The sequence below is a fragment of the Mesoplodon bidens genome (genome assembly GCF_964165515.1).
Source record: "Mesoplodon bidens genome assembly, chromosome: X".
NCBI classification, from domain to species: Eukaryota; Metazoa; Chordata; class Mammalia; order Artiodactyla; family Ziphiidae; genus Mesoplodon; species Mesoplodon bidens.
In genome coordinates this window covers 73,724,416-73,750,375 of record NC_138163.1, presented here as the reverse complement: position 1 = coordinate 73,750,375, position 25,960 = coordinate 73,724,416, and the positions used below count along the sequence as shown (strand labels likewise).

At 36.6% G+C, this 25,960-nt stretch overlaps 1 protein-coding gene across 1 annotated transcript in view; it reads left to right on the top strand.

Moving 5' to 3' along the window:
* The first annotated feature begins 2,164 nt into the window (after positions 1 to 2,164).
* The window catches only part of SH3BGRL (SH3 domain binding glutamate rich protein like), an 83,691-nt gene continuing 59,895 nt past the window's right edge, over positions 2,165 to 25,960 (top strand). The window contains exon 1 of the mRNA XM_081223205.1: positions 2,165 to 2,393. Coding sequence (XP_081079331.1) covers positions 2,349 to 2,393 — 45 coding nt within the window. The 5' untranslated portion in view covers positions 2,165 to 2,348. The remainder of the gene's footprint in view (positions 2,394 to 25,960) is intronic.

Below are 25,960 nucleotides of genomic sequence, written 5' to 3'. Positions count from 1 at the left end.
TTTCTCAAAGTTCCTGATAAGATCCACTGGACTCATTGCTAATCCTGTCTGCCACTCAGTTCTCTGGAGATATTAATTTTGTCATATGGGTATGTAGAATACATAGAAGAGTTTTTCTTTCTTTCTCTTTATTTATTTTTTTTCATCAATTCAAAATAAACTATAGGTCCAAATAGAATATATGTTGACCACTAAGAGGTGGTAGGTTAGATTATGTTATTATATGGCAAATTGTGCCCATTTTGCCAAATCACAACCTGAGGGAAGATTTTCCTGTTCTGTAGTCTGGGAAGCGCAATAAGTCACCCTGACGTTGACCATGATGAGGGTGGCTAGGTCACCCTGACTTACTTCAGCCTGATCATTTGTATAAAGATTTTGATTTGCATCTAATAAAGGTAAGAGTTGGACAGATGGAGAAGGCAGAAAAGTATGATGATGTGGGGAAAAGGCAAAGAAAGGAACAGGAAGAGCAAAGGCATGGGAATGGTAATAATTATGGTTATTGTAGTGGGGAGTCAACAATGATTATTCAAGGAAGTTAGTTTGGGGGAGCAATGGGTAAGACTGTATGGATAGTGTAGAGCCAGATGATGGTGGGAGCTCCTTAGAAACATAATCTAGGATTGGTTTGATAGTCAATAGAAACCTTTTTTTTTTTTTTTTTTGGTACGCAGGCCTCTCACTGTCGTAGCCTCTCCCCTTGTGGAGCACAGGCTCTGGACACGCAGGCTCAGCAGCCATGGCTCAGGGGCCCAGCCACTCCGCAGCATGTGGGATCTTCCCAGACCGGGGCACGAACCTGTGTCGCCTGCATCGGCAGGCAGACTCTCAACCACCGCGCCACCAGGTAAGCCCTGGAAACCTCTCTTAAGTATTTCAGCCTACATTGTCTTTAGTGACACATGAAACGATATTTTAGGAAGAAAAATAGCTAACAATTATTGAGTACTTTCCCTGTTACAGGCAGTGTATTAAAATGATATTTAAGAGGGTGGCCTTTGGAGTTGGTTGGACTTGAAGTCCAATCTTAACTCTGGAATTTACTAGCTAAATAACTTTAGGAATATTATTTTCCTGGGTTTGCTTCTTCATCTGAAAAATTGATGTGATTATATCCACCTCTTGAGGTTGTTGTATGGATCACAGAGTTTGGAGAAGGGGGAATCTGGGAACAGGAAACAGTTAGGAAGCTGTTACAATTACTGAACCTAGACAAAGATGATAAACCACTAGAATGGAGAGGGAGGACAAACTTCAAAGTAAAGGCAAAGAAGTAGGGCAGGTGACTGACACCCTCTCTCCACTCTCATTCATCTTGCAAGTTCCTTATTTCTGTTCATTTGACATAATTTGGGAAGGTGAAATTACACTCTTGAAGTATATGGTCCCTCTTTGGGCATTATCAATTGTTTGCTCATTTCCCTAGAGCTACAAATAACCATTTGCTCTCTCTGTTCACCATTTCCACATCTCCTGCAACATATGATCCAAACTCCCTTTCCACAGTCAGTTAGAAAGCAAACAAAACATAACAGAAATCATTCACGTTCTTACACTGTATTTTCAGTTTTTTTGATTTGCAGTTTCTTCCTCCATTCTTGAGTTTGCCAGTCAATCAGGTTTTCTGCAAATTCTCACGGAAGTAGGATTCTGTAATCTAACAAAAAGCAAAACTCAAAAAGAAAACTAATCCTGCTGTTTCTGGGCTTTGGGAAACCTGACACTTTTCCTAAACCTTCCAAAGCAGCGCTCAGTGCTTCAAGGTCCAATTCCTGCCACCATCTAACATCAGAACAATCACTACGTAATAGGAGTCTTAAAATGCACAAGGCTTTTAGAACTTGGTCTTTATCACTAGTGTCTGGATTCAACACAGAACTTCCTCTTTTAAAGAAGGCATCTTATTTGCATACATTTCTGAGCAGGAAGTTACACGCAGAAGTTTGAGTCTACGTGGGAAAAGACCCTTCATTGCAATCTAATTTAATTCAACGCTCCCTCTTTCTTTTTCTTTCTCCTTTCCCTCTTCTCAGGGAGGGAATAGTCAAAAATGAATGTTTCAACAGATCTCGCGGTGCTATTCGAGATTCCCAATTTAAAAAAAAAATTAGAAATGATGCAAACGAGCCTGTGCCTTCCGGGGTTTGGGGCTGGGACTGCCGCCCTCTGAGCCCAGTGAAAGCAGCCAAGAGAGGAGGCGGGGCTCTGGCGAGTTCCCCTTCCACCTTCCCCCACCCTTCTCTTCAAACCTCTGTAAGGCCCCTAGCTTGATTCCAGCCTTTGTTGCAGCTGCTCTCCAGGCGTTTGCAGGACTCAAACAACTACAGCCGCTGTTCCCAACCAAGATGGTGATCCGTGTGTATATTGCATCTTCCTCTGGCTCCACGGCGGTAAGGAGGGTGGGAAGCCCACCTTTGTTGTTTTTCAACACATCAGTCTCCTGCTGCCCCAGAACCGTTAAATTGCAGAAGTTAGTCTGGCAGATTCTCCTTCGGTAGACACCCACATTTCCCACCCCACCCCCTTCTTCCCTTTCTTCTCTTTGTTGCATCGATTTCATTTTTCCATGGAGTTTAGCTTTGTTTGCCTAGTGATGTTAGTCCCACATTTCTTCTCTGAAGAAAAAAGAAAGCTACCGAGTTTTGGTAAATGGGAGATGGTGGTATAGGGTCTTTGGGGTTAGGTGAAGAAGTCAAGAAAGTCTCACACTGGTAAGTTTCAAGAGTGGGACATTTCACATATTTGCTGTAGGTACTGAGGCAGGGGCAGGAGTGCACATCTGTAAAGGATGTAAAACATGCTGTTACTGATGATGACTGAGTGGAGGCCTACTGAGGCACTGTGATTATACTTCACAGAGTGAGACCCTTGTAATCAAAGAGTTATATTTTGCCACTGTGTAGGAGGGAGTATTTAACTTCAGCCTAAAGAGTCTGTTAGAACTAGACAGAATGGGAGAGGACGTTGGGAACAATGATATAAAGTTGTGGTTTTTTTTAAAGCAATGTAACAAGGGACCTGTTTTTCCCCTCCATATTGTCCCTTATTTTGACCTTTTTTTTTCTTTCAAAAGATACTACTTCGAACAGTTTCTAACTGCTTCAAATACATTGAGAACTGGAAGGGAACTAACAAGTGCCTTCTTGTGTATTTGCAGATTCCAGTGGTGACTTCTTCAAATGATAGGGCAACCCTCTCTCATCCCCCATGCTCTTAATTTTGAATAACAATTTTCAGCAGTTGTGGGGAGCAATAGGCTAAGCTGGGGTGAAAGCAGAGTGTATATCCATGGTAAATGAAAGTGTCTCTGTGTTTCACAGCTTAGGAGAAAAGCCAACAGTGGCAAGAGCAGATGTGTGGGCTCAGAATGTAGAATGTATGAACCCCCTCCCTCTGAGCTTCAGAGCAGCAGCTATCCCATGTTTTTTGTTGTTGTTGTGTTTTTGTTTTTCTTTTGTTTACCCCCTAAGAGGATTTGGAATAGAACTGAAAGGTGCATGAAAGCACAAGGAGCTTGAACCTTCAACTTGTTTTCTCTGGCTACCCCTTGTGGGTGTGTTTAGACAGTTTTGAAATAGAATACTTAAAGTTACACTTTTGGAGCAAGTTTAGGTTGAAAAAAAGAAAACTTTTTATATCGTCTTTGAACTTCACTTTATGAGTCTCTTGCCTTATTATTTTCCATATATATTATTATACTTAAAATAATGTTCAAGCTGCCCAGAGTCTCAATTCCAATAAAATACTTGTAAAATTTAAAACATCAGCTTAATACCTTTAGTTAAATCCCTAATTAGGTTAGACAGATCAGGAAGCTAGTTTTGCTGATTTCACTTTGGGTGACATGAAGTTTCAGTGCTGCTATTTATTCTTTGCTATCTTGCTCTTCTACTCCTCCCCGAAAAGCAGATTCAAGAAGAAACTCCTTTCAGAATTTCTATTCAAATAAGAACAACTATATCTCTCTCTTTGTTAAGACTTAAGTTTCTTAGGGCCTTAAAAATGACTACTGTCTCCTACTATGTACATTATTAGATTCCATTGTTGAAGACTATGCAAGTAAGAAATATTTATGCTTTTTTTTGTTTTGTTTCAATTGTTTTTTTTATGGGTAATTATATATTTGTTTGTTGTTGCAGTAATTATAGTTCCTATGAACCTGTTATCAAAATTCTACTGCATATTGCCAAAATAAATTCTTATTTTATTATAATCTTATAGTACTTTTAAATAATATTAAAACAGGATAAAATGAGTAGACTTCAGAAGAGCTCCTTTATAACATAAATGGGGACTCTTCGGTTTGCAATACTAAGGTTTTTCCTTTAAGAAAGCTGTCATGTTGTTTTTAACATACGGTTTAGAAATTTTGGGGCAAACATCCTAACACGAATCCAGCAATTGTACAAAGTGAGATGGTTCTATAAGTGACTAAGTGTAGTTTTCTGAAGAGCATTTAAAAGAAAGCTTTTCGTTTTGGATTGTGAATATTTGACTGTTTTCTTACTCCTGCTAGTGATTTTCATAAAAATAACCAGTATTAGATGTTTTATCAGGCAAGGGAGGCTCTATGATGATTGCAACTTAGTGTGACCTTAACTCAAGACTCCGTTTCCTTCATAGACCAATTAAAAAAAAAAAAACTTTTCAAACTTGTACTCAACTCTGCCCTAATACTGAGGTATAGCACTTGCTTCTCAAAAGTTTAGAAATGAGGGCTTCCCTGGTGGCTCAGTGGTTGACAGTCCGCCTGCCGATGCAGGGGACACGGGTTCGTGCCCCAGTCTGGGAGGATCTCACATGCCACTGGGTCCGTGAGCCATGGCCGCTGAGCCTGCACATCCGTAGCCTGTGCTCCACAACGGGAGAGGCCACAACAGTGAGAGGCCTGCATACCACACACATAAAAAAATTAGAAATGAAAGCAGGTATATTGGTTTTTGCAATGAATTTCTTGATAGTAGCCATAATAGTATTAGTAAGTAGGAACACTTAAGTGTGTCGGGTACTATCCCATTTTTTCTTGTCAATTTCTAGTCCTATGAGTTAGATACTATGATTATCTCTATTTTCAAGATAAGGAAATACAGGTTCAGAGAGGTTAAACAACGTTCTCAAGGTCACACAACTAGTAAGCCACAGAGCTTGAATTCAACACAGGCTGTTTGAATCCAAATGGCATATGTTTAAAGAAATACATCCTCCCAGTGATGCATGACAGCTAGGAGGGATACAGAGATAAATGTGAACATGAGGTGAGAGGTACAGAAGGGAGTAAGTCCTGTAAGTGGAATTGCTTGTGCATATACATACAGGAGAATAGAAAAAATGAGGAGCTAGTGTAGAGGAGGGATAGCATGTCTAAAGGTGAATGTCAGTAAATGGGCTAAATTCACTGAAGGCCAGGAAGATAGAGAAGACGCACATTTGGAACTGGTCTAGTATAGGTCAAGATGAAAATTCAGGTCTTAATACGTTTTTTTTTTTTTATGAAAACCATTTAGCAAGAATGCACCTACCAATTGTCTGTCTGTAGGAAGTGATTTCTGCCTGTTCAGAACTGTTCGTGCATGTTTTGACCTATTGTAACACAATAATATATGCCTTACTTTTTTCCTTGAAATTGTAATGTCCTATAAGTTTGCAGTTAATGGAAAAAGAATAGTAAGCACAGAACCTATAATAAACAATAAATTTCAATAACTTTTAACAAAAATCAACATTGACCTTTGATCAGGATTGCTAGAGAGATGATAGCTTGGAGAATTATAACTGGTTTGGAGTTTTCTTCCCATACTTCTTTCTCTCAGATCCATAATAATCTGCATTTCATGGTCTCTATGCATTTTAGGTGTGCTTGGTGTAGAAATTTTAAGATTGTGGTATATAGATAGATTGTAGATTTCTGAGGGTATTATTTATGGTCTAACTTTTGTAAAATGATCTCTTTTATGACTGCTAAAACATAAACTAGTTGTAGCTTGGATTGTCCCTATAGTAAATGAAATATATGCGATTTTCCTCTGTGGCATTATTCTGTGCACGAGTTATAGAAACAAGCAAATAAAATGAACACTTGTGATGGCCAAATCATTAGTCACTAGGCAGTATTTTCTTCATTGGGATAATATGGATATAGAACAACAAGCCACAGTTCTTCATCTATATGATTCAAAAGTAATTGCATTTAAGTGAAGAGTATTTTGCTCCTCTGTCTCTTTTTTTTTCATGAGAAGGCATTTTATTTTAAATATAGCAGTGTGTATATGTCAATCCCAAACTCCCAATCTATCCCCCCCACATCCCCCCTGGTAATCATAAGTTCATTCTCTAAGTCTGTGAGTCTGTTTCTCTTTTGTAAATAAGGTCATTTGTATCATTTTTTTTTGGATTCCACATACAAGCGATATCATATGATATTTGTATTTCTCTGTCTGACTTACCTCACTTAGTATGATAATCTCCAGGTGCATCCATGTTGCTGCAAATGGCATTATTTCATTCTTTTTAATGGCTGGGTGATATTCCATTATATATATGTACCACATCTTCTTTATCCATTAATCTGTCAATGGACATTTAGGTTGCTTCCCTCCCTCTCTTGGCTATTGTAACAGTGCTGCAGTGAACACTTGGGTGCATGTATCCTTTCCAACCATAGTTTTCTCCAGATATATGCCCAGGAGTGTGATTGCTGAATCATATGGTAGCTCTATTTTTAGTTTTTTAATGAACCTCCATACTGTTCTCCATGCTCGCTGTACTAATTTACATTCCCACTAACAGTGTAGGAGATTTCCCTTTTCTCCACATCCTCTCCAGCATTTATTGTTTTCAGACTTTTTGAAGATGCCCATTCTAACTGGTGTGATGTGATATCTCAATGCAGTTTTGATTTGCATTTCTCTAATAATTAGCAACGTTGAGTGTCTTTACATGTTCCTCTTGGCCATCTGTATGTCTTCTTTGTAGAAATGTCTCTTTAGGTCTTCTGCCTATTTTTGATTGGGTTGTTTGCTTTTTTTGATATTGAGCTGCATGAGCTGTTTGTAAATTTTGGAGATTAATCCCTTGCCAGTTTCTTTGTTTGCAAATATTTTCTCCCATTCTGTGGGTTGTCTTTTCAGTTTGCTTATGGTTTCCTTTGCTGTGCAAAAGCTTTGGGGTTTAGTTAGGTCCCATTTGTTTATTTTTGTTTTTATTTCCATTACTCTGGGAGACAGATCAAAAAAGATCTTGCTGTGATTTATGTCAAAGAGTGTACTGCCTATGTTTTCCTCTAAGAGTTTTATAGTGTCTGGTCTTACATTTAGGTCTTTAATCCATTTTGAGTTTTTTTTTTTTTTTATGTGTGTCTGGTGTTAAAGAATATTCTAATTTCATTTTTTTTATATGTAGCTGTTCAGTTTTCCCAGCACCATTTACTGAGGAGACTGTCTTTCTTCCACTTTATAGTCTTGTCTCCTTTGTCATAGATTAATTGGCCATAGGTGTGTGGGTTTATTTCTGGGTTTTCTATCTTGTTCCATTGAGCTATATTTCTGTTTTTGTGCCAGTACCATATTGTTCTGATGACTGTAGCTTTGTAGTATAGTCTGAAGTCATGGAGCGTGATTCCTCCAGCTCTGTTTTTCTTTCTCAAGATTGCTTTGGGGCTTCCCTGGTGGTGCAGTGGTTGGGAGTCTGCCTGTCGATGCAGGGGACACGGGTTCATGTCCCAGTCCGGGAGGATCCCACATGCCACGGAACTGCTAGGCCCATGAGCCATGGCTGCTGAGCCTGCGTGTCCAGAGCCTGTGCTCTGCAACGGGAGAGGCCACAACAGTGAGAGGCCTGCATACTGCAAAAAAAACACCAAAAACCAAAAAACAAAAAAGATTGCTTTGGTTACTTGGGTTTGTTCGTGTCTCCATACAAATTTTAAGATTTTTTTTTGTTCTAGTTCTGTGAAAAATGCCATTGGTAATTTGATAGAGATTGCACTGAATCTGTAGATTGCCTTGTATAGTATAGTCATTTTGACAATACTGATTCTTACAATCCAAGGACATGGTATATCTTTCCATCTGTCTGTGTTGTCTTTGATTTCTTTCATCAGCATCTTATAGTTTTCGGGGTACAGGTCTTTTGTCTGCTTAGGTAGGTATATTCCTAAGTTTGTATTATTATTATTTTTTGATGTGATGGTAAATGGTATTGTTTCTTCAATTTCTCTCTCTGATCTTTCATTGTTAGTGTATATAAATGCAACAGATGTCTGTGTATTAATTTTGTATCCTGCAACTTTACTGAATTCATTGATGAGCTCTAGAAATTTTCTGGTAGCATCTTTAGGATTTTCTGTGTACAGTATCATGTTGTCTGCAAACAATGACAGTTCTTTTCCAATTTGAATTCCTTTTATTTCTTTCTCTTCTGTGATTGCCATAGCTAGGACTTCCAAAACTATGTTGAAAAAAGTGGATAGAGTGGACATCCTTGTCTTGTTCCTGATCTTAGAGGAAATGCTTTCAGCTTTTCACCATTGAGTTTGAAGTTAGCTGTAGGTTTGTCATATATGGTAGCTTCTCTGTCTTTGTATTTATAAATTGAACATCAGTTTGATGTATGCTATGGTCTTTGTCGTAACTGCCAAGGTTTGTTTGAATGCTGTGTAAAGGTATTCATAAACTAAGAGCAAAATTAGAAACTCTTCATGAGATGACTGTTTTGATATACTTTTTGGATGCCCTGAACAATGGAAAATGGCAGCTCTCCCGTGGCAAATGCAGGAACTCAAGATCATTGCCTTCAGATTGGTGCCCTATATTTGGTGACTGATTTCCTTAAACTCACAGCAACAATGGCAAAGCCTTTGGAATAATTTGGCCCAATTTAAAGAGGCTTGGGAAACACCGTTATCAATGATGGTGATTATTTGGTACTTGAAAGTAGAATGGTTATAAGAAAGAATATATTGCAGAAGTGTAGTAAAAGTTTCCTCATCTAGTAGGAGGAAAGGATAAAATAGATTCATTTTAGCTCAAAGACTAGTTACTCTATTGAGGAAAGGGTTTTGATCAATAAACCTTAAGGTCAACCCTCCCCGTGTGTTGAGCTGGAAAAAAAAAAAAAAAAAAAAACATAAATTGAAGCCCCAGACACAATCAGAGAGAATGTTCTAATTCTCTGTAGTTAACCTCTAAATTATTTTCTAAAATATATATTGTGCCATAAAACATATATCTTTTACAGGAATATTTTCTGCTTTAATTGTATTTTCAAGGGTGAATGTTGTGTTTCATTTCTTACCGATAAAATTAAACAGGTTGAGAATCTGTTGATGACTATCTGACCATCTGTTTGCTTTCAGCTCTAATTTGCAACCCACCAGGAAACCTTTTAAACCCAGTACTTAATTACTTCCTCTGATGCAGACCAAAATTAAACAAACATATGTTTAGAGAGAAGGGGCAGCTTATTTATGATGACTATTTTTATTGATATGAGAGCAAAGCTGACTTTTCACACTTGACCAATAGAGAAGAATTCTAAGCAGGGGGATTATTTTCTAGCTCAGTCCTTCACATTTTGCCTTTATTAGTTTGTTTGAGCTGTTTTAGGTTGCCAGAACATCAGGCAAAATTTAAATATAAACTGTAAAATATCACGACAAATTAAAAATTATATATTTAAAATTATTCAGTATTAGCGCTGCTAGATTTTTGTTTCATTACTTTTCATTAATGTGACTAATCAAGATTTGACTTTAGTAATAGTAAAGCCTAACATTTATTTATGCATTGTGTATGTCAGGTACTGTACCCAGTGCTTTACATACTTTATCTCAATTAGTTTAATAATTGTGATAACATTTTGAGGTAAGTACTAGTATTAGATCCATTTCATGTAAGTGGAAGGGATATCTCTAAGACCCAGAAACTAGGTACATTGCTCAAGATCAAATGGTTACAAATGGCAGAACTAGGATTAGAACCCAGGTTGTTCTGACTCCAGAACAGGCTCCTGAATACTGTGTTATTTACACTCCCTTTTAGAGTATAGATATTGGACAGAAATCGTGTCAATAATACATTAAAATCTTATGTGATTGGGAATCTATAACTGCCATTTAATAACTGGATTGTGCTTGAAAAGAAAGAGAAAGACTGGATGATGCCTAATTAGGCAAATGTGTCTTCATCCATAATCTGCATGTGAGAGTTATGTGAAGTGAGGGAGATAGGTTAGTAGCAACATATTCATATACAATTTAGTTCTTTTTCAAATAAAATTGCCTAACCAAGGGCACATTTTTAAATAGCATTTGTGACACATATTAACTTTTATGACTTTGGTTCTCTTCCCTGAAAAGTATCTTTGGGTGGTTATAGACCAACATAATTAAAATGTGGCTTTTTATGATTCTATGAATCTAAATTGATCAAGAAAGCAGTACATCTATGACTTGTAAACTCTGATTCTGGACTCTAGTCTTTGAGTTCTGTCCTTTTGGCTTAGTCCTTTCTGGAAATAAGACCCTATCACAGAGTTGGAGCAGAGCCAAACAGTTTTGCTGAGAGGATTTCCATCAGTAGTCAAGACAAAAAGAAATTCACCTTTTAAACACCAGAGAATGTTCATCCCAGTTAAGAGTTACAACATGGGAAAATTTTGTGTTTGTTTCACCACTACTCAGCCAATTGCTTCACCAGTAGTGCAGCATATTTCTCAACACTGAAATTAAAACAGTAAATATATATTTAATAATGGCTGTATTATATGAGAAACCATTCTATCCAGTGTGATTTGGAAGCAAGATGAGCGTAGACAAGTACTTAATATGTTAAAAATATGATAAAGCATTGCATTTTAATTTCTCATGCAAATAATTTGTCAGCTTTAGTTGATAATAATAAGAGCTATCATTCATTGAGCACTTAAAATGTGCCAGGCATAGTGATAAGAACTTTAGGTGTGTTATATCATTTAATTCTTGTGACAACCCAATGAAGTCAGTATTCCTATTATGCCCATTATCTTCTTCCTTTTTTTCCTTCTTTTTTATTGTGATATAGTTGGTTTACAATATTATATGTTTCAGGTGTGCAACTAGTGATTCACAGTTTTTAAAGGTTGTGCTCCATTTATAGTTAATATAAAATATTGGCTATATTCCATGTGCTGTACAATATATCCTTGTAGCTGATACATTTTACACATAGTAGTTTGCACCTCTTAATCCCCTGTTATTTTCCCTATTTTTAGGAAGAGGAAACAGGCTCAGAGAGCTAGCAATGTCAGAGAGCTAGCAAAGCACCCCTCGTGTCTGTCTGATTCCAGAGCCCATAATCTTAACCTTTATGCTGTTCTGCCTACTGAGTGTTATTTATTAACTACCCAGTATGAATGTAGCTATGAAACTACTTTAAAAGTCATTGTAAAATTGCTTTTCTTCTGAACTTGGAAAATCATGAAAAGTACTTCTTAATTGGTCTATAGCAGTACCAAGAATAATTCTAGTGGCCTGTTACATCATGTAAAAAACTTAAAATTCTTTAGAGCAGAAAATTAAAGTCATAATAGCTTAGTGTATATGATTAGTTAGATTGCAGAACATGTACTTTTATCCCAATATAAGAAAATTACCTTGTGTAAGACAGTCTAACTAAAAGTAAATAAGACACATTGTTTTGGGAAGGGAGTTTAAGATTTAGCTAGAGCATGTAGATTTAGGGTGAGGTATGTGTTATGGCCTGTTGTCTGTGAGATTTGAGTACGTCACTAAACCTTTCTTTGTTGCTCATCACCCTCACAAGTGAAATATAAGTGACATAAAATTAAGAGTATTATGGAAGAAAACTTCTGCAAGTATCATCATTGGAAATCTATTATTGAAAATTGTAGAATCTGACCTCATACTTTCAGAAACTTAAACGTAATTAATTGATCTTGCACATCAACTAAATATTTTGAACTCATAAAAAGGAAGTGGTTTGGGTGAAGATTTTTCAATGAGTTTCTACTTAAAAAATTTAGAAATAAAGGTCTTAAATTAAATCTTCAGAGCAATGTTGAGAGGGCACTCAGGCATGGTGGTGGTGATATAGAGACTGGGCCAGGCAATAAGACAAACACCTGGTGAGTTTTTTTTAACATCTTTATTGGAGTATAATTGCTTTACAATAGTGTGTTAGATTCTGCTGTATAACAAAGTGAATCAGCTATACATATACATACAACCCCATATCTCCTCCCTCATGCATCTCCTTCACATCCTCCTTATCCACCCCTCTAGGTGGACAAAAAGCACCAAGCTGATGTCCCTGTGCTATGTGGCTGCTTCCCACTAGCTATCAATTTTACATTTGATAGTGTATATATGTCCCTGCCACTCTCTCACTTCGTCCCAACTTACACGTCCCCCTGCCCGTGTCCTCAAGTCCATTCTCTATGTCTGCATATTTATTCCTGTCCTCCCCATAGGCTCTTCAGAACCATTTTTTTTTAGGTTCCATATATATGTGCTAGCATATGGTATTTGTTTTTCTCTTCCTGAATTACTTCACTCTGTATGACAGACTCTAAGTCCATCCACCTCACTACAAATAACTCAATTTTGTTTCCTTTTATGGCTGAGTAATATTCCATTGTATATATGTGGCACATCTCCCTTATCCATTCATCTGTTGATGGACACTTAGGTTGCTTCCATGTCCTGGCTATTGTAAATAGAGCTGCAGTGAACATTGTGGTACATGACTCTTTTTTTAAAAAAATTAATTAATTAATTTATATTTTTTTGGCCGTGTTTGGTCTTTGTTTCTGTGTGAGGGTTTTCTCTAGTTGCGGCAGGCGGGGGCCACTCTTCATCGCGGTGTGTGGGCCTCTCATTGCTGCAGCCTCTCTTGTTGTGGAGCACAGGTTCCAGACGCATAGGCTCAGTAGTTGTGGCTCACGGGCCAAGTTGCTCCACAGCATGTGGGATCTTCCCAGACCAGGGCTTGAATCCGTTTACCATGCATTGGCAGGCAGATTCTCAAGCACTGTGCTACCAGGGAAGCCCTACATGACTATTTTTGAATTATGGTTTTCTCAGGGTATGTGCCCAGAAGTGAGATTACTGGGTCATATGGTAGTTATATTTTTAGTTTTTTGAGGAACCTCCATACTGTTCTCCATAGTGGCTGTATCAATTTACATTCTCACTAACAGTGCAGGAGAGTTCCCTTTTCTCCATACACTCTCCAGCATTTATTCTTTATAGATTTTTTGATGATGGCCATTCTTACTAGTGTGAGGTGATACCACATTGCAGTTTTGATTTGCATTTCTCTGACGATTAGTGATGATGAGCATCGTTTCATGGGTTTGTTGGTAATCTGTATATCTTCTTTGGAGAAATGTCTATTTAGGTCTTCTGCCCACTTTTGTATTGGGTTGTTTGTTTTTTTCTGATATTGAGCTGCATGAACTGCTTGTAAATTTTGGAGATTAATCCTTTGTCAGTTGCTTCATTTGCAAATATTTTCTCCATTCTGAGGGTTGTCTTTTTGTCTTGTTTATGGTTTCCTTTGCTGTGCAAAATGCTTTTAAGTTTGATTAGGTCCCAATTGTTTATTTTTTGTTTTTATTTCCATTTCTCTCAGAGGTGTGTCAAAAAGGATCTTGCTGTGATATGTCATGGAGTGTTCTACCTATGTTTTCCTCTAAGTGTTTATAGTGTCTGGCCTTACATTTAGGTTTTTAACCCATTTGAATTTATTTTTTGTGTATGGTATTGGGAGTGTTCTAATTTCATTCCTTTACATGTACCTATCCAGTTTTCCAAGCACCACTTATTGAAGAGGCTGTCTTTTCTCCATTGTATATTCTTGCCTCCTTTATAAAAGATAAGTTGACCATAGGTGCATGGGTTTATCTCTGGGCTTTCTATCCTGTTCCATTGATCTATATTTCTGTTTTTGTGTCAGTACCATACTGTCTTGATTGCTGTAACTTTGTAGTATAGTCTGAAATCAGGGAGACTGATTCCTCCACTTCCATTTTTCTTTCTCAAGATTGCTTTGGCTATTCGGGGTCTTTTGTGTTTCCATACAAATTGTGAAAATGTTTGTTCTGGTTCTGTGAAAAATGTCATTGGTAGTTTTATATGTATTACATTGAATGTGTAGATTGCTTTGGAGAGTATAGACATTTTCACAATGTTGATTCTTCCAATCCAATAACATGGTATATCTCCCCATCTGTTTGTATCATCTTTAATTTCTTGCATCCGTATCTTATAGTTTTCTGCATACAGGTCTTTTGTCTCCTTAGGTAGGTTTATTCCTAGGTATTTTATTCTTTTTGTTGCAGTGGTACATGGGAGTGTTTCCTTCATTTCTCTTTCAGATTTTTCATCATTAGTGTATAGGAATGCAAGAGGTTTCTGTGCATTAATTTTGTATCCTGCTACTTTACCAAATTCACTGATTATCCCTAGTAGTTTTCTGGTAGCATCTTTAGGATTCTCTATATATAGTATCATGTCATCTGCAAATAGTGACAGCTTTTCTTCTTCTTTTCCAATTTGGATTCCTTTTATTTCTTTTTCTTCTCTGATTGCTGTGGCTAAAACTTCCAAAATTATGTTGACTAATACTAGTGAGAGTGGACAACACTTTCTTGCTCCTGATCTTAGAGGAAATGGTTTCAGTTTTCCACCATTGAGAATGATATTGGCTGTGGATTTGTCATATTTGGCCTTTATTTTGTTGAGGTAAGTTCCCTCTATACCTACTTTCTGAAGGGTTTTTATCATAAATGGGTGATGAATTTTGTCAAAAGGTTTTTCTGCATCTGTTGAGAAGATCATATGGTTTTTCTCCTTCAACATGTTAATATGGTTTATCACATTGATTGATTTGCACATATTGAAGAATCCTTGCATTCCTGGGGTAAACCCCTCTTGATCATGGTGTATGATCCTTTTAATGTGCTGTTGGTTTCTGTTTACTGGTATTTAGTGGAGGATTTTTGCATCTATATTCTTTATTGATATGGGCCTGTAATTTTCTTTTTTTTGTGGCATCTTTGTCTGGTTTTGGTATCAGGGTGATGGTGGCCTCGTAGAATGCATTTGGGAGTGTTCCTCCCTCTGCTATATTTTAGAAGAGTTTGAGAATGATAGGGGTTAGTTGTTCCCTAAATGTTGATAGAATTCACCTGTGAAGCCATCTTGTCCTGGGCTTTTATTTGTTGGAAGGTTTTAAATCACTGTTTCAATTTCAGTGCTTGTGATTTGTCTGTTTATATTTTCTATTATTTCTTCCCGGTTCAGTCTGAGAAGGTTGTGCTTGTCTAGGAATTCTTCCATTTCTTCCAGGTTGTCCATTTTATTGGCATATAGTTGCTTGTAGTAATCTCTCGTGATCATTTTTATTTCTGCAGTGTCAGTTGTTACTTCTCCTTTTCATTTCTAATTCTATTGATTTGAATCTTCTCCCTTTTTAAATCAATGAGTCTGGCTAATGGTTTATCAATTTTGTTTATCTTCTCAAAGAACCAGCATTTAGTTTTATTGATTTTTGCTATTGTTTCCTTCATTTCTTTTTCATTTATTTCTAATCTGATCTTTTTGATTTCTTTCCTTCTGCTAACTTTGGGATTTTTTGTTCTTCTTTCTCTAATTTCTTTAGGTGTAAGTTTAGCTTGTTTATTTGAGATGTTTCTTGTTTCTTGAGGTAGGATTGTATTGCTATAAACTTCCGTTTTAGAACTACTTTTGCTGCATCCCTTAAGTTTTGTGTCATAACGTCTTAATTGTCATATGTTTCTAGGAATTTTTTGATTTCCTCTTTGATTTCTTCAGTGATCTCTTGGTTATTTAGTACTGTATTGTTTAGCCTCCTTCTGTTTGTATTTTTACAGATTTTTTTTCCTCTAATTGATATATCGTCTCAGAGCATTGTGGTTGAAAAAGATACTTGATACAATTTCAATTTTCTTACATTTACCAAGGGTTGATTTGTGACCCAAGGTATGATCTGTCCTGGAAAATATTTCATGAGCACTTGAGAAGAAAGTGTAATCTGCTGTTTCTGGTTAAAATGTTGTATAAATATCAACTAAGTTCATCTTGTTTAATATATAATTTAAAGCTTGTGTTTCCTTACTTATTTTCATTTTGGATGATCTGTCCATTGTTGAAAGTGGGGTGTTAAAGTCCCCTACTATGATTCTGTTACTGTTGATTTCCCCTTTTATGGCTGTTAGCATTTGCCTTATATATTGAGGTGCTCCTATGTTGGGTGCATAATATTTACAGTTGTTATATCTTCTTCTTGTATTGATCCCTTGACCATTATGTAGTGTCCTACTTTTTCTCTTGTAATAGTCTTTATTTTAAAGTCTATTTTGTCTGGTATGTGAACTGCTACTCTAGCTTTCTTTTGATTTCCATTTGCATAGAATATCTTTTTTCCATCCCCTCACTTTCAATCTGTATGTGTACTTAAGTCTGAAGTGGGTTTCTTGTTTTTGTATCTTTTCATCCAGTCTATGTCTTTTGTTGGGAGCTTTTAATCCATTTACATTTAAGGTCATTATCAATATGTATGTTTCTATTACTATTTTCTTAATTGTTTTGGATTTGTTATTTTAGATATTTTCCTCCTCTTTTGTTTCCTGCCTGGAGAAGTTCCTTTAGCATTTGTTGTAAAGCTTGTTTGGTGGTGCTGAGTTCTCTTAGCTTTTGCTTGTCTGTAAAGATTTTAATTTCTCTGTCAAATCTGAATGAGATCCTTGCTGGGTAGAGTAGTCTTGGTTGTAGGTTTTTCCCTTTCATCACTTCAAATATGTCCTGCCACTCCCACTCCCTTTTGGCTTGCAGTGTTTCTGCTGAAGGATCAGCTGTTAACCTTATGGGGATTCCATTGTATGTTATTTGTTGTTTTTCCCTTGCTGCTTTTAATATTTTTTCTTTGTATTTAGTTTTTGATACTTTGAATAATATGTGTCTTGGTATGTTTCTCCTTGGATTTATCCTGTATGGCTCTCTCTGTGCCTCCTGGACTTGATTGACTATTTCCTCTCCCATATAGTTTCCCATTTTCAACTATAATCTCTTCAAATATTTTCTCAGTCCCTTTCTTTTTCTCTTCTTCTTCTGCAACCCCTATAATTTACATGTTGCTGCATTTAATGTTGTCCCAGAGGTCTCTGAGATTGTCCTTAGTTCTTTTCATTCTTTTTTTCTTTTTTCTGCTCTGCAGTAGTTATTTCCACTATTTTTTCCTTCAGGTCATTTATCCGTTCTTCTGTCTCAGTCATTCTGCTATTGATTCCTTCTAGATAATTTTTAATTTCATTTAGTGTGTTGTTCATCATTGTTTGTTTGCTCTTTAGTTATTTTAGGTCCGTGTTAAACGTTTCTTGTATTTTCTCCATTCTATTTTGGATCATCTTTACTATCATTACTCTGAATTCCTTTTCAAGTAGACTGCCTATTTCTTTTTCATTTGTTTGGTCTGGTGAGTTTTTACCTTGCTCCTTCGTCTGCTGTGTATTTTTCTGTCTTCTCAGTTTGCTTAAGTTACTGTTCTTGGGTTCTCCATTTCACAGGCTACAGGTTCGTAGTTCCTGTTGTTTTTGGTGTCTGCTCCCAGTGGGTTAGGTTGGTTCCATGGGTTGCATAGGCTTCCTGGTGGAGGGGACTGGTGCCTGTGTTCTGATGGATGAGGCTGGATCTTTTCTTTCTGGTGGGTAGGACCATGTCCAGTGGTGTGTTTTGGGGGTGTCTTTGACACTATTATGATTTTAGGCAGCCTCTCTGCTAATGGGTGGGGTTGTGTTCCTGTCTTGTGAGTTGTTTGGCATAGGGTGTCCATCACTGTAGCTTGCTGGTCATTGAGTGGAGCTGGGTCTTAGCGTTCAGGTGGAAATTTCTGGGAGAGCTTTTGCCCTTTGATATTACATGAAGCCAGGAGGTCTCTGGTGGACCAATGTCCTGAACTCGGCTCTTCCACCTCAGAGGGTCAGACCTGACACCTGGCCAGAACACCAAGACAATTTTAGCCACGTGGCTCAGAAGAAAAGTGAGAAAAAGAAAGAAAGATAGAAAAAGATAAATTAATAAAATAAAATATTATTAAAATACAAAATATATTAAAAATTAAAAATAAAAAAGTAATAAGAAAAAAGAAAGAGAGAAAGAAAAAAAGAGCAACCAAACCAAAAAACAAATCCATCAATGATAACAAGCACTAAAAATCATACTACAAAAAAAAAAAAGAAAAGAAAAAAGGTCAGTTGGAACCCTAGGACAAATGGCAAAAGCAAAGCTATACAGACAAAATCACACAAAGAAGCATACACATACACACTCACAAAAAGAGAAAAAAGGAAAAAAATATAGATAGATAAAAAAGGAAGAGAACAGCCAAATCTTTAAACAAATCTACCAATGATAATAAGCTCTATATGCTAAACTAAGATAAACATAAAACCAGAAGCAAATTAGATGAAGAATGCAAATGCCAAATCTACAGTTGCTCCCAGAGTCCACCACCTCAACTTCGGGATGATTCATTGTCTATTGAAGTATTCCACAGATGAAGAATACATCAAGTTAATTGTGGAGATTTAATCCACTACTCCTGAGGCTGCTGCAAGAAATTTCCCTTTCTCTTCTTTGTTCACATTGCTCCTGGGTTTCAGCTTTGGGTTTGGCCCCCCTCTGCATGTATGTCGCCTGAGGGCATCTTTTGAGACGTCTGAGGTCTTCTGCCAGCATTCAGTAGGTGTTCTGTAGGTATTGTTCTATATGTAGATGTAGTTTTGATGTATTTGTGGGGAGGAAGGTGATCTCCATCTCTTACTCCTCTGCCATCTTGAAGGCGCCTCCACACCTGGTGAGTTTGAAAGGGTATAAGTAGGAAGTGTGACAAGATCCAGAATAAAGCCAATTCTATACCAGACTTGGAGTTTATGTGATTTTTTAAAAAAGAAGTCATTGAAAGGCAAATATAAAAATATTGTAGGAGAATGTGACTAAACATTTACTTTTGTCCAGTTGCATTAGGACTTATCATTATACTTTGAAGTTCAAATTGAAGAATGATTTTTGTTTGATATGTATTTGTATCCCTTTTATTGTATGGTTATGATCAGGGTCTGCATGGGGGCTTAAGAGAGGTGTATGCATATATCTGTCTTGGCATTTAGTCTGACTCTACCAAAAAGGTGATCTTGAACTAAAGCTACACATCCCAGTGGATCCTTACACTGCACAAATGTCAGGGACTGTGTGGGGGAGGTCCCACCAACCACACAGCATATGTATTCTTTCAGAAATTCCGTGACTCTAGATTTCATGGAAAGTGATGTACCATGTGATGTTTTGAAACACAAAGCATCTAACACAATATTATCTAAATAATTCATGTCTGGATACCTAAGTAGATTTACTATAAATCAATATCTAATTACTTTTTGAAAATCATTCATTTACAGAGATGGATTTTAGTTTTTCACTGCATAACGTGGTTGAATGGAGAAGTATTAGAATTGTACTTTCAGGTCAATGTATAAAACTAGGGTCACAGTGTGTAAACGTCTTATTGCTTGGAATATATAGAGAACATCTAAAAGGGGGCTATCATTATAAGAATTAACTACCATATTGTGCAACAGCTTATGTTAAGAGATTCCGTGGGAAGAAAACTGCATAACTTGAACTTTTGTGTTGTCAAAACATGTATTTCTCTAGTAAGCAATTAAAAGGAAAGGTAGTTAGACAATCTCCTAATGAGTGAGATAATTATAACCTAATTCTATACCCACGTTTGCAAAAGGACCACCATTTGATGTCCTTATAAGGCTTCATGAAAATATTTGAAGTTGCAATGGTGGACATTAATTTACATGTCTATTTTGTTTTAATAAAAATGTATACCACTTTTCATTTCATATGATTAGTTGTGAGCCTTTATTATATGTAAAAGAATATGATAAAATAGACAGATGCATGTTGCTGTATATAATAGCATTAATTCTTTTTTCTAAATATTTTCTCAAGATATAGAGATTGTTTCTACTATAGTAATTGTTTTCAAGTTATGTAAGGCAGGTTTCTGTACATAAAATAACAGATATTAAAGCCAAGTCAAAACATTGAACAAACTTAATAGTATATGTATACATACATACCATATAAACACTTGGCAGAGATGCTCAAGTGCAGAGCCTTACATAGGGTAGACAGTTTGAATACATTATATGGGCAGGCCCTGCTAGTGCTGGACCTATAGGCTGTGTTGGGAATTTTCTTCCTTTCACCCCCAAATTTATTAATTCATTGAGAAAACATTTATTGCTATCCACTGGGCTAGACTCTGGACCCACGTCCTCAAGGGAAAAAAGCCAGGAATAAAGATTCCTCAGCCTCTTCCCTGAGCCAGAGGAAGTGAGGTAGTAAGGAGATGTCAATTTTAGGGACTATGTTATACAGTCTACAAATAAGGAGTTGTATGTGAGGGGCTCAAAGGCAGAAGTACTTCAGGAACTACTTGCCTGAAAGTTGGTATTGCTGTCTTACAGGAATCAATATTCTACCTCCCAAAGAATGTCTCAAAGTACTTTGTCTACCTCTTCTAGCCACCCTGATGATGATCTCCTCCTTGAATATCTATTCTGAAAACAGCAATAGTTTATTAGTTCAATTCAAGCTTTACTTAGTTTTCCTGCCATTTCACTAGAGAAGTGTGTGGGAAGTAGATCCTAGGCACAATTTGCACTTTCTTCTTATATGTGAACATTTTTCACAGGCATGATTATTATACAGTTATGATTAAAGCCAAATGTAGCAGTGATGACAAATTAAAGATGTGTGGTATCACTGCCTAACTATTTCTATCAGTTATCTTGGGATTCTGGAACAAAGCATGCTACGCCCCTTTTTCATTATCTGAAAAAATGCCTTTTAGACTTCTCTATAATCCCTTCACTTTGGGACCACCCTGACCTTGAGCTTTTGTGTAAACAATTATGCCTTACAAAAATCTGGGGTGTATTCATTAACTCTTTTATTTATAACACCCCAACCATTTTATGTTTGCTCTCCCTCCCTGTTTTCCTTGGCTGTTTCTTTTTTGTTTTCCAAGGATTATAGGATTAAACCAACAGTATGGTTTAATGTTTGGTTCAGGGTTCTACATATCAATGCCCTTTATTTACTTTGGGTTTAACTCATGCCACTGCTATGTTAAATTTCATAAGGATCATCTCTTGAGCCAGACTTTCCAGTGTGGAGGCTATTCAGTGTTTGCCTTTGGTCAAGCATATAGCAAAGAGGCTAAGTGCTGAAATAATCAATATTTCTCCTTACGTTTCCACCAAATCATTAGATAAATAAAGATAATTTTAGCTCCTCCTTCCCCCTCCCAAAATATTTCTAACTCTCCCCACCACAAGCATTTGAACCTGGTCAAAAATGGTTCCATCCATTACCAAGATTAATAAGCATCAAAATCCAGTTGGGCCTTATTGTTCTTGTGGATAAATTTTCTCCTAGTACCAGACTGCTCTTAAAATAGCATTATGGGGATTCCCTGGCGGTCCAGTGGTTAGGACTCCACACTTTCACTGCAGAGGACACGGATTCTGTCCCTTGTTAGAGAACTAGGATCCTGCAGGCTGCATGTGGTGGCCAAAAAAAAAAAAATAACATTATGGCTTTCAAATGTTTATAACAGTGCTTTAGTGGGCTAAAGCAACTATATCTAGATAGAAAGGGCATGGTAAAAATTAATCTATTTTTTGATTAATGTCACTTGTTATTAAGAAACCTAGAGTATAACACTGGAAGTCCCTTCTTCACTGTGGAAAAAAAATGGCTTTCAGTCTTTTCCATTTTTCTCAGCATCAAACATGTTAAAAATAAAATATGAAAAGCATCTGGGTAGAAGGAATCATAGGAGGTCATCCAGTCTATACACATAAGGACTGCCTGTGAACTGTCCCAGAAAGATCGTAATCAATTTTCTCTTAAAAAACCCTCCAAAGAAGGAAATATACAACCTCCCTTGATAATATGCTGCAGTACTACTTTCTATTCCTTGTTGTTCTAGACTCTGGGACTAAGATTGTGGAAATCTGGGTGACCAATGAAGGTTATTTTTTACCTCTTTTTGTATAGTGAAGAGAAAGATTAGATTCTTGAAGCCATGGAAGCAAAGGAAGTAAAACACTGTACAATACATAGAGATCCACCAGTAATCAATTCAACACATATTTCCTGAATACCTGCTGATAAAAACATTCAGCTCTGTGGGGGACAAGGTGTTCATCCTGAAAGAGTTTACAACCTACCTTGTTTTGGAAAGCTTAAAATAGGTCTGATTTTTTTTTCCTCTTCTCTTCTGCCCCTCTTCTTTTTTAGGAAGCATTCTGGGCCTTGTTCATGCCTGTAGGTTAGTACACTCTAAGATCATGCCATAAGAGAATATTGGTTATTTTGTGAGATTTGATTTATTGAATTTATACTAATCTCAAAATAAGCATCAGAGTAAAAAAATTCAAGAAAAATAATATTTTAAAATCAATAATCTCCTAAGTCCAAGTATTGGGCATTGTTCATTCATAACAGTTGAATGTGTTATTAATGAAAAAAAAATCATACGACATGGCTAATGTAAGACCTAATGTGATGCCTTTAAAAGGTTCAATTTTGAGAAAAATATTTTGTTATAAAATTATGGATTGTACTACTTACTGTTGTAGAGAAAACACAGCTGTATTAGAACTCTGAACTGAAGGCTGTGACTTTTTAATGATGTTTAATAGTAATTTGTTTGGAATCCTTCTGATCATTAGTGTACTAATCAACAAGGGAGCCTTGGATCAGGGAGTAAAGGCGTTAGGATAATGATTAATCTCTATGCTTTTTCCCCCCCTGTAAAATAGAAGAAATGACCTTATCTCCACTTCCCATGAATGTTAGATTTTTTAAAATGTGATGAATAGCAAGTACTTTGAGTTTCTTTGAAAGGAAATAATTTTTCTTTAGCAGCCTGAAACATTTTGGTAAAACTCTTAAGGCAGAATGGTCTTTTCTATTTTTCTTTTATAAGTTGGCATTTTGCATTTTGTTTTTAGTAGTCCAAGATTACGCTTCAAGAGAACCTCAACTCCTTGTTTTCTTTTGAAATCCTAATATTGCACATGAGAGAGTTTTACCTATCATTTCTTTTTCCATTGAAAATCAACTAACCCGTTAAGGAGAAATACTATAGACTTTTATGTTTTCTCTCTCCTTCTCTCTCTCTCTCTTTTCTTTCCTCCACTTCTCCCCTTCCTCTCTCCCTCTCTCTCTGATTCTTTTCTATGCCCTTGTAAGAATGCACAGTGATATGCAGTTAGTTGAATGTGACGTTTAATAGCAAAGTTGCGACCTGAAGAAGTTATATTTTAAGCTAGGAAAAAGGTACTAAGAAAAGATTATACAGGACCTTCAACTCAACTCTAGAAAACAGGCTAATAATGCTGTTTGTGACATTCACATTTCCGAATTGGAATTGACACATATAAAACCTTATAAATGTATAATATTATTGTGTTCTAGAAAGATAATTTTATGCTATTGAAAATGATCACATGATTTTCATTGATAATCACTCTTTTTGGATGATTTCCTCCCTACCCTTCATTTCTTCTGAATCTATGTCAGTAGCTCTTATGCTTACTTGTAAAATATTAAAAACTACTCCCTTTGGGTATTTTTCAGCTATTTCAGGCAAATTTACAATAGGTTCCAGTCTCAAGACCTTCCTAAAATTTAAACAAATTTTGTGAAACCGTATTATATATACCCCAAATATGGCTTATTTTTTATTTTTTATTTTTTATTTTTTTTGTGGTACACGGGCGTCTCACTGCTGCGGCCCCTCCTGCTGCGGAGCACAGGCTCCGGACGTGCAGGCCCAGCGGCCATGGCTCACTGGCCCAACCGCTCCACGGCATGTGGGATCCTCCCAAACCAGGGCACGAACCCGCGTCCCTTGCATCGGCAGACGGACTCTCAAACACTGCGCCACCAGGGAAGCCCAAAATATGGCTTCTTTAAAGTAAAATTTATGAACCAAGAAGACAACCTGAGGCACAGGTTATGTGCTTAACCCCAAAGTACATAGTTCAAAGCAAAACTGTGAGTGCATCAAGAATAGACACTAAAAGGCGTTTTTTGGGGTCACAATCTGTGAGATTAAGATGGTTTGTATATACTAACTTAATTTTATACAAAAGCTTATTTTAAGTCTCCCTTATGATTCCACTGCATTTGTCTTAAACTCCATTTTTTGACACAGTGTAATAAAAGGACCACTAATCATCCTATGTTCAGCTGTTTTGTTTTGTTTTTGTTTTTGTTTTTGTTTTTGTCAACAGTCTTTTTCCCCAACTCTGGGACTGGGAACATAGTTTTGTTTTGTTTTTTGTGTTTTTTTAAATTTTTTTGGCTGCGCCTCATGGCATGTAGGATCTTAGTTTCCTGACCAGGGATCGAACCTTTACCCCCTGAATTGGAAGCATGGATTCTTAACCACTAGACTGCCAGGAAAGTCCCCAGTTTTTTTTTTTTTAAACAAAGTCATTACAGAAACCATGAGGGGGTGGTGGTGTTAGTTTCTTCTTGGAGATTGCTGCTTAAAGCTGACTCACTTTATGTCTTTTCCAAAGAAGATAATAGATCAGATAATGACCTAATGAGTGAAATGTAGAGCTAAGTAAACCTGGCACCCTCATAAAGACCCTGCAAAAATGGAGACTATATTTCACTCAACACCCATGCATTTCTTCAAGCCTTTCAAGCCTGAAGAAAGTTCTGCCACCCCCAATACCAGTTCTATTAATTTTATATAATTAAGAGTAAGGAAACATAATGGTCCTAGTTGGACTGTTAACCAAAATTTGGGCCACTACCAATTATATTGTAAATAAAGTCAAGGCCTCAGAAAGATTGCTGTACCTTAACCTAAGTATGGGCAGTAATTTAATTTTTCTTTGGAAAAAAATGAAGTTTCTTTTTAAAATTAGGCCTTTGTCACATTTTTAGGCATCTGCATTCAGCCCAAGGTTCTTTTGGATATTCTTTGGTGAAACCTATGTATTTATAAATATTAGCTGAACTTTTGCTCCTATAAAGTTTTTTTTTCCCATAATGAGTGAGGTTATGTTGATAATATTAATCTTGAGAAATAGGAGGACATGAATTAGGAATCTTAGCATCCATTTGATAATGTATATATTTCTGAGAACTACAGGGTAAAATGCCAGCTGACTTAAATTGATACTTTATCATTTATTGGGAGACAAATCATTGCCTCTCCCTCTGCAATCCATTCCACACAGGATCCTCATATTAACCTTCCTAAATATACTTTAATCTTTTCCAGAAGACACCCTCAACTTAGGTTATGTGTCTTTTTATAATCTAGTAGCACCTTGTGCATATTTTTATATCATGGCATTTTGGATTGGCCAAAAAGCTCGTTTGGGTTTTTCATATGAAAACCCGAACAAACTTTTCGGCCAACCCAGTATTATAATTTTCTGTTTATATCTGTCTTTCCCACTAGGGTGTGAACTCCTTGGGCTCAGGGTCTTTGTTTTGTGCACCTCTGTTGTATTCTTAGTCTGTAGCACAGTGCCCAGTCCCCAGAACTATGTAATGAATACATGCTTATGGACTTAGTGGATGTATAAATGAATGTATGTGTGAATAAAGCACTTGATTTATCCCAAACAATGATTTCAGTAAAATCATGGATTTAATGTGCTAATTACCTATTTTTTATATTACACATTAGCATAAACACATACAATTAAAGAAACATCTTTAATCAGGTACTAAAAATCACCTTGTGTGCCATCAATAGAAAGCGCTGCACTAGAAGCACTGTTTGGTCCAGACATCTGATTTTACTACTTCCTGTATGTGCCA